This window comes from Mirounga angustirostris, unplaced genomic scaffold (genome assembly GCF_029215605.1).
Source record: "Mirounga angustirostris isolate CCGP_5_RB_7025 unplaced genomic scaffold, mMirAng1.0.hap1 SCAF_6, whole genome shotgun sequence".
Classification (NCBI taxonomy): Eukaryota; Metazoa; Chordata; class Mammalia; order Carnivora; family Phocidae; genus Mirounga; species Mirounga angustirostris.
In genome coordinates, this window is record NW_026991714.1 from 43,944,796 (window position 1) to 43,962,400 (window position 17,605).

The 17,605-nt window shown below is 36.3% G+C and overlaps 1 protein-coding gene across 7 annotated transcripts in view; it reads left to right on the forward strand.

Annotated features, from left to right (window-relative positions):
* Positions 1–17,605, forward strand: part of SMG7 (SMG7 nonsense mediated mRNA decay factor) — a 90,861-nt gene that overhangs the window by 58,199 nt on the left and 15,057 nt on the right. For all 7 annotated transcript variants that reach the window (XM_045877288.3, XM_054508001.2, XM_045877292.3 and 4 more), the window contains 8 exons: positions 6,463–6,634; positions 7,842–7,913; positions 8,733–8,883; positions 9,265–9,400; positions 13,488–13,650; positions 14,186–14,342; positions 15,419–15,489; positions 16,943–17,003. In XM_045877288.3, coding sequence (XP_045733244.1) covers positions 6,463–6,634; positions 7,842–7,913; positions 8,733–8,883; positions 9,265–9,400; positions 13,488–13,650; positions 14,186–14,342; positions 15,419–15,489; positions 16,943–17,003 — 983 coding nt within the window. The remainder of the gene's footprint in view (positions 1–6,462; positions 6,635–7,841; positions 7,914–8,732; positions 8,884–9,264; positions 9,401–13,487; positions 13,651–14,185; positions 14,343–15,418; positions 15,490–16,942; positions 17,004–17,605) is intronic.

Here is a 17,605-nt window from a genome sequence, read left to right on the forward strand (position 1 = left end):
ATTTTTGTATGCAAGTGTCTGTTTTGATGCATGCTTGCCAGCGTTAAGTGTTTTCAGTAAAAGTGAATGATTAAGTGAATAACTCCTATTTAATAAATGGAAAATAATTTTTCATTTAAAATTTAATGTCTGGGTTACTAGTGTTGAACTGTATTCATATTCTATTAGATATTTGTATTTTATATAAATCATCTATTTACTTTTCCTGTTCATTGTTTGGACCCTATTTTTTCCATGGTGATTTTTCTGAGCTCTTTATACATGAAAGATACTAATTTTTTCCATTATTTTTGGCAAATATCTCCAGTTTCTTCTTTTGTTTTTTCATTTTATTTAGAGCTTCCTAATGTTACCAGGTTTGTTGTGTTTTTTTGTAATATAGTTTTTTTCTTTGTCCATAGATGAGTGAATATTTAATAAGGACAATAATATTTATATGTAAAGGAACAAATAGATATAAATTATAATTTAAATCATAAAATTTGAAAATAACACCGATATCTTACAATAGAGTAATGATTAAATTATGGCATATCTGTAAAATGGAAATTTATGAAACTATTATAAGTGATATTTATGAAGATTTTTTAAGATGATGAAAAAATTGTATTATCAGGTGAAAAATCATATAAAATTATGTATACAGTTTGACTCAATATGTTGAGAAATCTCAGTTAGAGCCAGATGCCCATAGACAGATGAATGGGTAAAAAAGATGTACATATATATACAATGGAATATTACTCATAACCCTGACCGTGTAATCATCCCTCCCTCCCTCCATCACTACTTCCAGCTGTGCTTTGTCGAGTTCCAGATTTCCATCATAACTTCTTAGAAAGATTCCCTAACATTCTGGTTGCCTTTCCGTTTTTGAAACCTAGTCTAGGTTTAAAACTCCAGTCTCATTCTGATTCAGATCTGTTTTCCTTCCCTTCCCTATGCAGTAGAACCTGGAATTGTGAATGAACACAGCTGAAGTAGGTGGAGCAGTAGGGGCTCCAAGTAGGGGCACTGGTGGGGGGCGAGGGAAGGCATCCCCATGTTGCGATGCATTTTTATAATAGCCATTGTATAGTTTGGTTTGTCACCTTGAAACATGATTTTTGACCTTTTTAAAGATGTAATATATATGTAACACATTTTCAGAGTTTTAATTGCACATTGATGAACCAAATCTGCAAGGAAGGAAAGCAAGAATCATTTTTATTGAGGGAGCATGGTATTTGTAAAAAAAAAAATTATGGTTAGAGGAATAAAATCATTCAAATTATTTTATAAGGAAAATAGTGATCTAATTTTGAAATTTATTTTTTCAAATTTTTATAGTCATTGATTTTTCTCCACCTGCTTTCTTTAGGCAGTGGTTGAGCAATTACAATAATGGTAGAATAAGCGTTAATAAACTTTTTCAGATATTAGCATTAATAGGACTTTTTACTTGCATTTTCATGTTGTCTTGGTTTGATCATTGAAAGAGTTAATGGTGTTGCTAACAGTAATGTTTTATACATTTTTCTTGATCACATGCAGTGCAGATTAAGCCACCAGATTGAGGGAATAGACCAAGTCCAGATCATTGTGCAACCTTACGGGCCAAGATAAGTTTTGAATTTTAATCTTTAGGTGTAGTTGTAGGCCATTGGAAAGGAGGCTAGGGAGTAACATAATAAAGTTTGCATTTTTAAAAGATTATCCTGGCTGTTGTATGGAGGATTAATTAGTGGGGTTCAGGAATGGAAGCTAATTAGGATGCCCCTGTAATGGGAAGAAATTGATGGATTTTTGAAGAATAGCCAATAGACTTGCTGATGGACCAGATTGGATATGTGAAATCAGGGTGGGGGAAAAATTATCAGGTGACTTGAGTTATCAGATTGAGCAGCTAGATGACTGCTTGTTCCATTTATTGAGATGGGGAGTACTAGAGAGAAAGCAACTATGTTTTTGTTAAATGAGATAGGCTATTTGAGATCTAAGTGCAGATGTCAGATAGGAAATTAGATAAACAAACTTGGAGTCAGTACAAAGGTCAGGGCTGGAGTAAATTTTATGATTACAATAAAGAACCCTGATTTAGTCTGAGATTAGTGTTTGGTATTTAAAACCACAGGACTAACAAACATAGTGATTTGAAGGGGCACATGTACCCCAGTGTTTATAGCAGCCATGTCTACAGTAGCCAAAATATGTAAAGAGCCAGATGCCCATCGACAGATGAATGGGTAAAGAAGATGTGGCATATATATACAATGGAATATTACTCAGCCATCAAAAAGAATATCTTGCCATTTGCAACGACGTGGATGTAACTAGAGGGTATTATGCTAAGCAAAGTAAGTCAGAGAAGAACAGATACCATATAATTTCACCTATATGTGGAATTTAAGAAACAAAACAGATGAACATAGGGGAAGGGAAGGAAAAATAAGATGAAAATTGAGAGGGAGGCAAACTATAAGAGACACTGAACTCTAGGAAACAAACTGAGGGTTGCTGGAGGGGTTGGGGGTGGGTAACTGGGTTATGGTCATTAAGGAGGACACATGATGTAATGAGCACTGGTTGTTATATGCAACTGATGAGTCACTAAATTCTACCTCTGAAACTAACCAACTAACTAAATAAATAAATTTTAAAAACCACAGGGCTAGGTGAGAACAGGTTAGCACAAGTGGAGCCACCATTGCAATAGTCTAAAATCAGACACTGGTGACTTAGAAGCCAAGAGAGAAGCATTTCAGTAAGGAGTAAGAGTGATCAACTCTGTTGAGTGCTACTGAGAAGTCAAGTGAGATGATTAAAAAGTGACCAATTAGATTCGACAACACAGAAGTCACTAGTGACATTAACAAATACTGTATTTCTTCATTTCTAAAATATTTTTCATATTTTAACATCTCTAAAACAGGGATAAGTTCACAAAAGATTGTAAGTCACTGTTCAGTTGGCAGTGTTTTTTTTTTTTCTCTCAATGTTGTGATAAATAATAGTTCATCTTATAATTTATGGTATCTTGGATTTGATGCAATGTGACTTTGGTAAAGTGATGGGGATAGAAATCTAATTGAAGTGGATTGAGAAGAGACTGATACATGTCATCCTAAGTTGTATTTTCTGTGAAGATGGTTTTTACTTCTTAGCTGTCATTTTTTGAGCCATTTAAAGCATGGTACCTCAAGCCAGAACGAAATTCCCAAAGTAAAGATGTAACATTCTGCTACAGGTTTTTTGAAAACATGAAAGAACCGAACAAACAGTTGTTACTCTAAAAAAGTGAGAGCCAAAAGGAAAGTATTATTAAGTTTCTGTAGTAATTTAAAAGGTGATATTCTGTACCTTCATCATTAGTTCTCCATTCTTGGCATAGGGTGAAGAGCTAAGGAGCAGTGGAATAGTTTAATACAGAGTTTTCACAGAATAATTGCCAAATATAGTTCTGCTCAACTTATGAAACATCTGTTTCTCTTCTTCAGTGCCACCTTGTTTCTGCCTCTAAACCCACTAGACATCTCTCACCCAGAATCTTTGAGTCAGCAGGAACTTTTCTGGTATCTTCATCTACAGCCCCTGGGTTCAGGCAAAAATTTTATTAGAAGACATTACACATGATGCTCCAGCCATGTTTGATTTACTTTTCATGAACATTCTTTTTTCTTCTTGATAGATGTTCAGTCTTGCCTAATTTTCTAGTCTGTCCTTTCAGTAGCTACTGAACTCCATTCTCCACCATCTGTCATGTTTCTTCTTGTCATCTTCTACAATCATATGGTTTGGGTGTGGGGGTTTTGTTTTTGTTTTTGTTTTTGTTTTGTTTCTTCCATTTTTTGTTCCTTTCCTGTTACTTCTTGGCCTTTTATATTTCCTGACTGTAACCATTCTGGGCTTTAACTTGTTTACCTAATTTGATGTCAGCAAATTTCTTGCCCATAACAAATGTATAGGTATAAGTAAAGCTGAAATAGATAATTTCTATGCTTAGTAAGAAAGGGTATACAGAACTTGTATTTGGTTATGAAAGTGGTTTTTAACTTAGAAAAAGGTGGGACATTTCAAATCCTGAGGGGGGTCCTGAGGATGTCTTATTTTATATTTTGAATTCTGCACATGTTAGAAAGGGTGGTGATAGAATCAGGGTATTTCTAATTCTGTAACTTTAGTCAAATCACTTGATATTTCTGTTGCTTTCATATCCTCATCTGAAAAAATGGAGCTTTATAACTACATATACTGTATTGTTAGTAGTTTATCACAAGGATAAGTGAGACAAATGTATCAAATAACCTAAGAAATAATATTGACTATAGATGTAGATTATTCTGTTGGGTTATACTAGCTATCATGTTTGATATCCCTTGCTGCTCCCTGCCTCTTCCCTTCCCCACCCCCACTTTATTTACCTATCTTGCTCATTTGGCTGTGAGCTCTTTAAGAAGGTAGATTTTCTTATCTCTGTTGCTTACCATGGTAACCAAATATTTGAATGAATATATTTGTAAGTAAATATTTGAATAAATGAGAGTAGAATGCAAAGAACTGTGTGGGAGCCAAGAATGCAACCCTTGGGGAGCAAGGTGGGGGGAGAAAAGCCTTTGAATAAAGGGGACTGAAAAGGAATGATTGGTAAGACAAAACAAAACAACTAGCAAAGCTCAGTGATCAGCCATAAGGTCAACTGTTTTAAATGCAACAAAGAGGTCCAATAAGATGATGACTGAAAAGTGTCCATTGTATTTGTTTATTAGATAACTGGTTGTCATATGGACGACAGTTTCAGTAGAGTGTTGGTAGGTGGTGGGATGGGAAAAGAGTTTGTGTGGTAGGCAGATCATAATGGATTAAGGAGTGAATAGGAATTGAGAAAGCGGATAGCTTTTCCTTTGAAGGAGTTTGGTAAGAAGACGAAGAGACATTAGAAGGTTGCTGGAGAAGGAATCTAAGGTCAAGGGGGAGAGTGTTTGGTTTGGGGGTTTTATTATTGTTTTCTGTAGATGATGCTTGATATTTGTAGGTCACAGCAAAGAAGCATGAGAAGCTGAAAGTAAATTTAAGAGTGAGAGGATGATGGGCAGGAGGCAGACAAGAATGAAATAGGTATGCTCAGACAGAGGAGTTAGTTCTGACCAGGAGGTGGTACCTTTAATAGACGAAAGGAGAAAGGAAAAAATGGGTGGTCTATATAATGTCAAAAGTCCCTTGCAGATCTGTAATACCATCAGATCTGTTAATGTATGCAAAGATATGAACTGACCTAGGGCTTAAGAAAATAAATCTCAAGGGGGCATCTAGGTGGCTCAGTCAGTTAAGTGTCAGACTCTTAATCTTAGCTCAGGTCTTGATATCAGGGTTGTGAGTTCAAGCCCCATGTTGGGCATGGAACCTACTTAAAAAATCAATCTGTCAATCTGTCTATCTCAAGGAATTCCTAAAGTCTGACAGATATGTTGGCTTGCATTTAAGTCATATTTGTAACCACTCGATCTTTAATGTTTTGTGTGTGTGTGTTTAAGATTATTTATTTGAGAGAGAGAGGGAGGGAGAGTGTGTAAGCATAAGCAGGAGGGGCAGGGAGAGGGAGAGAGAATCTCTAGCATATTCTTCATTGAGCGAGGAGCCTGAGGTGGGGCTCGATCTCATGACCTTGAGATCACTACCTGAGCTGAAACCAAGAGTCTGTCACTTAACCGACTGTGCCACCCAAGAGCCCTGGTTTTTATGTGTTCCTAAGAGGAATACTAGATAGATGATTTCTTAGAATTGCTTGTTGAATGTGAATGAATACCCTATTTAGGTAAAGTTTTTTTAAATAATGTTTCTGTTCCTTTTATTTTTTTAAAGATTTATTTATTCATTATTTTAGAAAGGGGGTGGGACAGAGAGAGAGAGCGAGAGAATCCCAAGCAGACTTCCTGCTGAGGGCCGGGCCCACCATTGGGCCCATCTCAGGACCACTGAGATCACTACGTGGGTCAAAATCAAGAGCCAGATACTTAACTGACTGAGCCACCAAGGTGCCCTGCTGTTCCTTCTACTTATTTATTTATTTATTTTTATTATTTTAAAGATCTTGTTTATTTATTTGAGAGAAAGAGGGAGGGACAGAGGGAGAGAAGCAGGCTCCCTGCTGAGTGTGGAGCCCAACTCATGGGCTTGATCCCAACGCCCTGAGAACATGACCTGAGCCAAAAGTCAGATGCTTAACCAACTGAGCCACCCAGGTGTCCCCCCTCTGTTCCTTTTAGATGCACATTCTAGATTGCTCTAATACTTGAGAATTTAAAAGATACGATTTATAATAAATGTAACCAATTATCCGATCCTATTTTCTTTGAGTCTTTGCTCAGGTCTCAATTGTATATGATATCAGGTACACATGTTAAAGTATACAAACTTTACTATTAGATCACTTCTGACTTACCAGTTCTGACTTATCACTAAATTTTGTTCATGTTTTCCTTGTAGTTATTACAAGAACTATGTACAGTGTTTAATGTAGATTTACCATGCCGTGTGAAGTCTTCCCAATTGGGAATTATCAGCAATAAACAGACGCATACCAGCGCCATAGTGAAGCCACAGTCTAGCTCCTGTTCCTATATCTGCCAGCACTGCCTCGTCCACCTTGGAGACATTGGTGAGCCTGTGGTGTGAAGGAATCGCTAATACAGTCATCTTTTTCTTTGGAGTAGTCATAGAAGGAAACTCTTTTCCTTCAAACTGATCATGCACACACAATTTAGATAGATATAAGAGGAAACTGTCAAATGGATATTAAAGAACTTAAATTTTCTCAATATTTTGGGATTGGTGAAGGATCTTGAAGGTGTCAGCTTTCATGTTAAGATTTAAGTTTTATTCAGACTCATGCAGATGTAGGCAAGTGAATAGCAAAAGTGTAATTAAAGCTAAATTTTTCAAAGTGGTGTCATAATATCTTCTAAATTAAAAGTCTGTACTCTTGGAATTGCAGGGTTTATAAGTTACTCCTTCTGAAGCTAGGTTGTCTTCTTTCCTTCCTATCAGTGTATTAAAACCTCTTTTTAAATTGTTTCCTTTTTACAGTTAAATTTGTATTTCTATTTTATATATTTTATCTGGGAGTATTCTGTAATTTATCCTTGTTCATCCCTTTAAGGCTAACCTAAAAAGGTTGTAAAACAAATTAACTATAGGATTATGTTTCAACTGTCCTAAAATAACAAGGAATGGAGAACATCACTGCTTTAAGTTCAAAGATTTTAGATTTCTTGATGTCATAAATCATTGACCTCCATGAGGGGTCACATCAAAGTAAGCACCAAGTTCTGCACGGAGATTCGGTGAATAGTGTATTTAGGTTGTTTTTGCTTTCAGTGTATCCTGTGCACACACATACTTAATATTGCAGTAGGTATGAGGCATTTTTCAAAATCACTTTATAAGATATTGAAGAAATACATAACTTTCAGATCATATTGTATAGTGTTTTTTGTTTTGTTTTGTTTTTAAGTGCCATATAACTCACCCCTTCTTGTGGGCCGGCTCCAGGTCACCAGCATAGTCCATAGTGGGAGCTGGTGATGCATGACACTGGAGGACCTGAAAATGGGGGCTAGGTAAGCTTTAACGTTGGTTACATGCTGAATGTCCCAAATAGGGAAGGCCAGATGGACACTTCACACATAATCCTATAGTTAATTTGTTTTAAAATATTTTCTGTCTTTAATTATCTTAAATTAATTTTAATGTGTTTGTTATCTTTAGAACTGAAACCTATAGTTGCTTTGGAAATATTACCCTACTAGTTTTTTATTTGTTTGTTTGCTTGTTTTTAAAATAAATTTTCTTTTTTCTCCTCTCAGCTCGATACAGAAACCAGACCAGCCAGGCAGAATCCTACTATAGGCATGCAGCTCAGCTTGTCCCCTCTAATGGTGAGTGGGCCTCTTATGTCAACTTGTGGATGACTTTATAACAATATGGAAAATAACTCAAGGTTCATCTTCCAAGTTTTATGAAAGCAAAAGATTTTGGGGTTTTGGTATTGAGTTTTGGGGATTTGGTATTGATTGATTTGGAGTTGTGGTCATATTCTTTTAATTGTATATTCTATATAACCAGAAATGAATTTTTTTTAGTAAGATTATTGTCAGTAAACCAGTATAAATAGAATATCTCCTAATGTGATCTAAAATTGTTTCAACAACTCTGGCTTCCTTAACTGCTTACAGAATAATTATCTCTTAATACCACCATTTCCTTACTAGAAAATTTATTTTTTTATTACCTAAAAGACAGGGCTTTTGTCTTTTGATGACCTCAGAATCGGAATTAGCGATGATTCTTGTGTTAAGTCACATTGAAATTCTTGATTCTGAAGGAGCCCCTTTGAGGCAGGGGTGGCGGTGTGTGCACGGCTTCCTATGGCCATGGCTGCTTTCCTGCGCCAGTGGCCATAGAGACTCTTAGGCCCAAAAAGCCAAAAAGATTTGCTGTCTAGCCCTTTCTAAAGTCTTATTTAAACTTAATAGTGCTCTCTTCCCTCATTATGTGCTTTTTAACCTAAACATAGTATGTGCTGTCGTGGGAGTGTGCTATTTTAAATTATGCCCATTTGTAATGAGGTAATCATGAGATTTACTTTATAAAATATTCCCCATTATTAATCTAACGGTTTAAAAACTGATCATCTGTATTCTGATGGCAAGATTGTACATCTTGGGTTACTTTAGAATCTTCACTTTCTCCTCTAGGTCAGCCTTATAATCAGTTGGCTATCTTAGCTTCTTCCAAAGGAGACCATCTGACCACAATTTTCTACTACTGCAGAAGCATCGCTGTGAAGTTTCCTTTCCCAGCTGCCTCCACTAATCTACAAAAAGCACTTTCTAAAGCACTGGAAAGGTAGGGTTGACTTTTCCAAGAGGAGTTGGTGTAATCTGGTAGCCTTCACCTGTCATATTTGGGCATGCGAGAACTAATAGTTACTTGTGTTTCTCTTCTGTTTGCCTAATTTCTAAAAGCACAAATATATTTTAATAGTGTTGCATGTAGTTGTTGCTTGAGTTTCAAGCAGTCTGCATCTGATTTGTTCCTAGTAGAGGAGTACAGGCTGCTGAATACTGATGACTCATCTGAGTGCATTGCAGATGAAAAGTTAGATGCAGAATCCTCTCCTTGTGTATCAGGTGCTCAAATAATGTGTTTTTGCAGACTGAAACCTCTGCTAAGAGGTGTTAGCCATTTTGCTGCTTAAGATTCATGAAAATTTTTCTTTTATTTCAGCCGGGATGAAGTGAAAACCAAATGGGGTGTTTCTGACTTCATCAAGGCCTTTATTAAATTCCACGGTCATGTGTACCTGAGTAAGAGCTTGGAAAAGTTGAGCCCTCTTCGAGAGAAATTGGAAGAACAGTTTAAGGTTAGATTTTAAAAATAGAGAACTTTTTGTCTTGTCCGAATCCGGAAGCATAAGATTTGGGGGAAGCTGACTTCTAGTTTTTATGTCATTATTTAACTGTGAACTGTTGGGTAAAATTAAATTTGAAGCATATGGAATTCTTGCATACAGCATCCCCTCAATTTAAACAGAGATACCGTCTTTAGAGAAACATCGCAGCAGTGTTTTCACTAAGTAGCTGCCATTTGGCAGAAGGTACCCAAGTGGGAAAAAACAACTTCCTTCCTTCCTTCTCAGATCAAGCACCTTTCTTTCTCAGTTTTGAAAGTACTACTTTTGATGGTTTTTATATTCTTAGGTAGGCTTCTCGTACCTACTTTATAATATTTCCATTCTGTAAACCTAGTTCTTTATTCTCATTGTGCTTTGATCCATTGGGATTTGTGGTAGTTCGAAGGAAAGGAATGAGAATTTGATTCAACAGGACTATATTTTACTAATTTGTGTAAGGAGATAAAATTAAGTAACCTTTGTTCATATGAAAGTGATCTTTTATTAGTATATTAAATTAACAGTTTAGATGTAGTATAATATGTAAAATATGGCAGGAGTCAAGATTAAATATTAACTTTATTTTTAATTCATTTATTCAACAAATAATTTGACTGCCTGTTGTGCCAGTCACTGTTTTAGTCACTGGGGTCAACAGTGAACAAGACAGTCTAAAGAACATTTTATATTAGTTGGTTACTTCTGGGTATCTAAACACTTGGGGAATTGTCTATAACTGCCTTACAGTTTTATAAGTATTATAAAAGTAACACATTCCAGAGATTGTAGAACTTAGATACTTAAGAGACATAAATTAACCAAATATAGTCAATGCGAAGTAGTTTTTGCAGGTAATCATTTTTGCAGTTGACACTTTTTATGTATAAGAGATTGTACTAAATAACTATAAGAGAAATAGTTTGTTTTAAAATAAGCTTCTAGAGTCCCCTGTTGTTTTCTGCTTCTTTTGGTGGCCTATTTAAACTTTTAGCCCATGATTTATAGAGTCGGGTGCATGAAAGGAACAGCTAATTTTTATGTCCTAAGCTCTTCTGCCTGGACAGAACAAACAAATCTAAATAGTTTTATTTTAAGTGTTCAGATATATGAAGGATTATTTTAAAATAAATTATCTTTGTCTCTTCTGAGGTCAGAACTGAAATTAAATCTATCTTAAGAAATCCGTAGGGGGTTGTTGGGGATTCTCTCTTTTGAGGACTTAAAAGTCAGGTTGACAGCCATCTTTCATGGATGGTTTAGGTACAGTTCTGTAAAATAGCAGGGGATTGGACCAGATGACCTCTTGAGATTGCTCCTGGCTCTCTGTCTATGAAAGATATACTTCCTAAGTGGGGAGAGAGGGGGAAACTACCTTAATGAAATCTTCTCTATGTAAGTTATTCTGGTCTAGAATCTAGTCATTTTGCATTCGATTCAACCTCAAACACTGATATTCTCTTCAAATATATATATATATTTAAGATTTTCTGTATTTATTTGAGAGAGAGCATGCAATGCATGCACTTGAGCTGGGGGGAGGGGCAGGGACAAGCGACTCCACCCTGAGCAACTGAGGGCGGAGCCCAGTTTGGGGCTCAATCTCAGGACCCTGAGATCATGATCTAAGCCAGAACCAAGAGTCCGACACTTAACTGACTGAGCCACACAGGTGCCCCTCAAATATGTATTTCTGTATATAAAGTTGTGGGGGGTTATGTGGGCAGTTGTAAATACACTTTGAAGTATCATTCCAACACTCTGAAGTTAAACATAGTATGAGGCAGATCTATTTTAAACTTTACTCATTTCTGAAACATCAGAAGAACATTGTCGGAATGAAATTTTAGCATAGTTGAGCAAATATTCAAAAGTGTTTCTAAAGCATATGTAGATGATTAGTATCATCTACATGTAAACTTCAGTATATCTGTCTAACTAGCAATCATTAGCTCCTAGGTTGAGGTTTATTGAAAGATTTAAGGCCTGGGGTTTAGGAAATGAGACTGTGTGCTGTTTTTTCATGGTATTTAGCTCAGTATATTCCTCAACTGCTCTTGAAAGCATTTTTTTTTTTTTTTAAGATTTTTTATTTATTCATGAAAAACAGAGAGAGAGAGAGGCAGAGGGAGAAGCAGGCTCCCCGCGGAGCAGGGAGCCCAATGTGGGACTCGATCCCAGAACCCTGGGATCATGACCTGAGCTGAAGGCAGACGCTTAACCAGCTGAGCCACCCAGGCGTCCCTATTGAAAGCATCTTTGAGTAACAGTGTGTCAGTTCTGATCTGATTTTGTTCCTGGTGAGGCGCTCTACCTACTACAGTGCAATCTAAATTTTATGAAATTACAACCAAATAGTTACACATTTACTTACAAAGGTGTGGATTATGCCTTCACTAAGTACTTATTGAGTACCTACTGTGTACCATACACTTTTCTAGGCTCTTGGAGATAGAAGGGAGAGCAAGACAAAGTCTGTGCTTTGACAATCCCTTAAAGAGCTGTAATTGTCTTCTATTGGGTATTGCCATCTAAAATAAAATGCCTGTGGATTAGTAGATACATTGTTAAATTTTACTCATAAGAAAAAAATGCTTTTTGAAAAATACAAGCTAATATTCTCATTTTATGCCAATATTACGTATTTGTGTAAATGATCAGTTTATCTAAAAGGTTGGATGTAGAGATTGAAGGAGAACTTCCATGGGAGAAATCTGAAGAAGAGATACGATTTCAGGATGTTTTACAAAAGAAAGGAAAGAAAAATGCTTGATGCCTTTGGAAAAGGAATAAGCATTCTAGATGTATATACTGGCATGGCAGATGGCAAGGAGGCTGAGAGAGAGAGTAGTTTAAGTGGAATTGAATTGTACTTTTCTGCCATGATAATGTAAAAGACCTTGCTAATAGAATCATAAAACTTACTCTGGATATTTCAGATTCTTTATATAAATAGAAAAAAAAATCTTTGGAGCTGGACAAAGGCAGCTCTAAATTTCTGAGATGGTAGGATCTTCTCACTGCTGGCAGAACTGTAATTAAGGTTATCTGTTTCCCACCATAAGGCTAGTGACAGTGAATCCCCATTTGTATCCATTTCCTGAGAGGGAAGGATGTTGGCTATAGGTTAAATGTGAAGCCAGGATATCATCTCCAGTAGCTATCAGTTTGGTTAGGACTTGCGTTTGAAAAATATTTTATATGGGAATAAGCTAAAATTACTGCAGATGCTAAAGGTAGAAGGGTGAGTAAGTTGAGGCCACAGCTGAGAGCATAGTTAGGTGATTTCTTTCTTATAATAACCTGTTTAGCAGGTTGCTATGAACAACACGTAGTTATTAAGTAAAAAAAATTTGATGGTGAAGATCATGCATGTGCTTTTCTAAAAGGGGAAAATGTCAGTGTTATAATTTGTAGAAGTTGCCTATAACACATTATTAATTGTTTTAGTATATTATTTACCCTGTGTTCCAAAGTAGGTTCTTGCTATCTACCTCATTTATAAATAAGTTTTTTTAAATGTGTCAAGCCTTTGAAAGAGTAAACTTTATGACAAATTTTGGAAGTCATACTTTATGTATAACTTATGTACATATGATCAACAGTTCAAAAACATTTTTTAGTCTTTTAGTTTGAAATTTTCCTTTTTACTGTGTACATCTACTTTCTAGTCATTGATTCCAACTTAATATTTTACTATGTATGCATTTCTTATAAAACCGCTTCTGATGGATTAAGATGTATACATTTATTAACTGATGCCCAAAACTTTTTCCTCATCATATTAAAAAATACGCAGTTTCTCAGGGAAAAGTATTATGAAAAACAGCTCAGAGAGCTCTGTGGTGTCTGGGCTAATTCCTTTCAAGGCAAAGAGTCAGCATGAGAAACATCAGACCACATCAGACTCGATTAAAATGCTGGGATTAAGGGTGGAGACATTTACTCATCCATAGCTCTGTTAGTCATGTGGCTAAATGCAGACCACCAGTTTAATTCTTGTGTGGAAAGTGGCTCCTGTTCTTGATAATATATGCAGTATTTCTGTTGTCTTTTACAGAGGCTGCTATTCCAAAAAGCTTTCAACTCTCAGCAGTTAGTTCACGTCACTGTCATTAACCTGTTTCAACTTCATCACCTTCGTGACTTTAGCAATGAAACGGAGCAGCATAGTTATAGCCAAGATGAGCAGCTGTGTTGGACACAATTGCTGGCCCTCTTTAGTAAGTATTAAATCATTTAATTTTCTGTGCTGTCTTCTTTGGAAAGCATAATCTTAGGCATTTTCATCATTGTAACAGAGTACTAGTGACATATGAAAATGTGTCCTATATTTCCTAATATTGAATCAGGAGGCCAAAACCTAAGTTCTTTCCTTTTATCTACTCACATTCCCCTCATCAACTATATCTGTAACATCTTTTATTTAAGATTTTATTTATTTATTTGACAGAGAGAGAGAGAGTGAGCACACAAGCAGGGGGAGCAGGAGAGGGAGAGAAGAAGGCTCCCGCTGAGCAGGGAGCCTGATGCGGGGCTCAATCCCAGGACCCTGGGATCATGACCTGAGCTGAAGGCAGATGCTTAACCAACTGAACCACCCAGGCACCCCTGTAACATTTTTAACATAGGAAAAAATGCCTTTTTAGAAAAAAGCTATGAGGTATTTGTGTTAAGAAGGCTTATAATGATAGTTTAATTTGGACTGGTACGTAGTTTCAAGTATCTTATGCTTCCTAAATACATTTTTTCTTTAAGTGTCTTTTCTTGGCATCCTGTGCAAGTGTCCTCTCCAGAACAAGTCTCAGGAGGAGTCCTACAATGCGTATCCCCTTCCTGCAGTCAAGGTCTCCATGGACTGGCTGAGACTCAGACCCAGGGTCTTTCAGGAGGCAGTGGTGGATGAAAGACAGTAGTAAGTGTCTTACAATTTCATATTAGCTTATGTGCTTTGTTTGTTTGATATTCATAGATATGTAGAAACTGCTTCCTAAAACACAGCATTTGAACAATGGAAGACTGTATTTTCCACCTACTCTCTGGGAATTGAACTGAAGACCTCTGCGTGCTTTTCATTTATTTGTTTGAATTTCTCATGTGAGACACAATCTTAAAGATTTCTGGCTCCCTGTGTGTCCCGTCTCCTCTGCCCCTCCCCCGCCGATACCTGGCTGCCATCATGGGGAAAAAAGCATTTTTCACATTTCAAAGTGAAATTGAAGTAAAACCAGTTTCTTACCTATTACAATATGCTCCAATTTTCTGTTTATAAGATGAAGAGAAGTGATTTTTTACTTTTTCCGTTATTTCTGTTTGATACCGTTGATACTGCCTTAGAGTAACACCCGATTTGAGTTATATTTGCTTGTTTTGAGCATAGAAGATTGGAAATTATTTTGGCTCTCACCGTTTTCTCTGTAATCTCTACTCAGAATAATTCTGATGTTTCTTAGGAGCTTTTGATTTTACAGTGACAAATGAAAGCTTTCAGTTTACCTTGATATTTTAACAATATGTGGATTTTTTGGTATCATAAAGAAAAAGGCATATTCTGAATAGAGAATGTAATTTGTCTATGGTGTACCCTACCCATACCCTGTCACAGATTAAGAACTAGCAGTGGGTTCCATAACATAATGAATGTGACAGCTCTATCAAAACATAGTATGTTGTTTCTCTAGTCAGTGTGTTCTCAGTAAGTATCAATTATCAGTGTTTAAAACTAACAATTATTTTCACTAATTGTTACATTAGGAGCCTGGGAAATGATCTACAGTAGTAGGTCTCTGTTGTGCAAATTTGACCCTTCTTGTGTATCTTTTATCTAGACATCTTTGAAAATAGGTTTTAGGAAATCATACAGCCTTTAAAATGCTGAAGCAAGGGGAAAAATACATAAAGTCTAGGCCCTTAGATAACACTGTCATGGCTTATTGGTGTTCTGGTTTTCTCTATTTTAAACAAAGTCTGAAATGTCTCTTTAATTTACAGCATTTGGCCCTGGCTAATTTCTCTTCTAAATAGTTTCCATCCCCATGAAGAGGATCTTTCAAGTACTAATGGTAAGGGCTACCTTAATCTTATGTTGTTGACATTGTTCTGTATCACTAATACTAGGCTTAAGGCCAAAGAAAAAACAGGCTTTTGTTAAGTGTTTGACTTCAAGTTCAGTGTATCTCAGAAGTGACTTCGAACTCTGTACTCATCATGATTAAGAGGATGGAAGTAGAGGTAATGTCCTTCCAGTTCTTCCAACAGCGTATTCTCCTATTTAGCTGTATTTGAATAGGAGTCCAAAGAGTTCAATACCTTTAAATTCTTTCTGTCTTCTTCCCTTCCTCCTCATTCTTACTATTTTTTTTTAAAGGAACTAATGTGAACAGCATTACTCTGTTAAAGTAATACCTGCTTATTATAGAACATCCTGGACATTCAAACATTAAGAACAGGAGTAACCCATGGTTCTCTCATACAAAGATACTTTGTGCTATTCACATGATAGTGTATTTCTTGGGACATTTTTCTTATGTGTACATACACCTGCCTGTGATTGATACCTGATAAGCTTTGGGCCTGCTTTTTATTTATTTATTTATTTATTTTTAAAAAGATTTTATTTATTTACTTGACAGAGAGAGACACAGCGAGAGAGGGAACACAAGCAGGGGGAGTGGGAGAGGGAGAAGCAGGCTTCCCGCGGAGCAGGGAGCCCGATGTGAGGCTCGATCCCAGGACCCTGGGATCATGACCTGAGCCGAAGGCGGATGCTTAACAACTGAGCCACCCAGGCGCCCCTGGGCCTGCTTTTTAAAGTTAACATTATATTGCTAACATTTTCCTTTGCCATTTGAACATTTTGAAACATGATTTTTACTGGCTGCATGATAATTCTGCCCTGTGGATATGCATCATGTATTTAATCATTGTCTATTTGCTTTAAAAATTTCCCCAGTATAAATAATTCTGCACTGAACAATCTATAGTTTGACTCCTTTCTGATTATTTTACTCCCATCAGATCAGTGCTTCTCAAGCATTAATTTGCAAATGAATCACCTGGGATTTTGTTAAAATGCAGTTTATGATTCAGTAGGTTTGGAATAGTGCCTAAGATTCTGCATTTCTTACAAGCTCCTGGGTGATGTCGGTATTGTTATTCAACACTTTGAGTAACAAGGAGATAATCTAAACAATGGGATTACTGGATCTGAGGCTATGAATTTTTAAGGCTGCTAGGGAAAAAAAGGTCCCATCATCTCCATCCTCCTCAGCATTGAGTAGTGGGTAAGTAGCAGAGGACAATTGCAAGGGCCCAGAGGCAACCTGCAGGAATTTGATAGATGAGTTCTGTTACCAGGATTACTGTAGAGAAGAGCAGAGAACTCTGAGCATTATAGATAGCATTTTTTTTCTGTATAGAAGATTGTCATTTCCTTCATTTAGTGAACAACATTCTGCTGAATAATAGTTTTTTAATTAAAATGTTTACAAATCTTTGCTTTCTGCCTTTCTGTAGCTACACCACTTCCAGAGGAGTTTGAGTTACAAGGATTCTTGGCTTTGAGACCTTCTTTCAGGTAGGTGGCAGCTGAATGAGGTTTATTTCATTACCAGTGATTACAGCATTAAAATGGAAATCAGGCTTGGGTGTAGAAGAAACTTTGATTTATCCCAACTTTGCCTTATTTTCCTAACAGCAACTAAAAGCAGAAGTTTTTGATATGAAATGGATTTGTATATGTCATCTGTTTACCTACTGTGTAATACAATACTAAGTGCTTTTACAAATATGGAGGAAGGGAAAGAAAAAGAAAATTGCTTCTCCCAAGTGATATTTATACACTGGATTTTTTTTTATAGTTTTATACTTTGTTGAAATTAGAGGGGAAGTCTCAAAAATGGGAACTAAATGTAAACCAAAGGATATTGCTTGACATTTTTCATATCAATAAAGATGATAAAACTGTTTTTACAGTCATTCTTGTCTCTTCTCCTTTCAGAGGACTAACTTTATTCCTTTTCAAGTGTAACTCTCTCATCTGTGTCCTTGATCCTACCCCTTCTTGCCTCCCTACCTGTTACCCTCTCTCTGTTGTATTTCCAGTATCTTTTTATTTTTTTAATAACCAGTTACTTCTTTTAGTAGCCTAGTAACATTCGGGTATACCTTTTCTTTTTA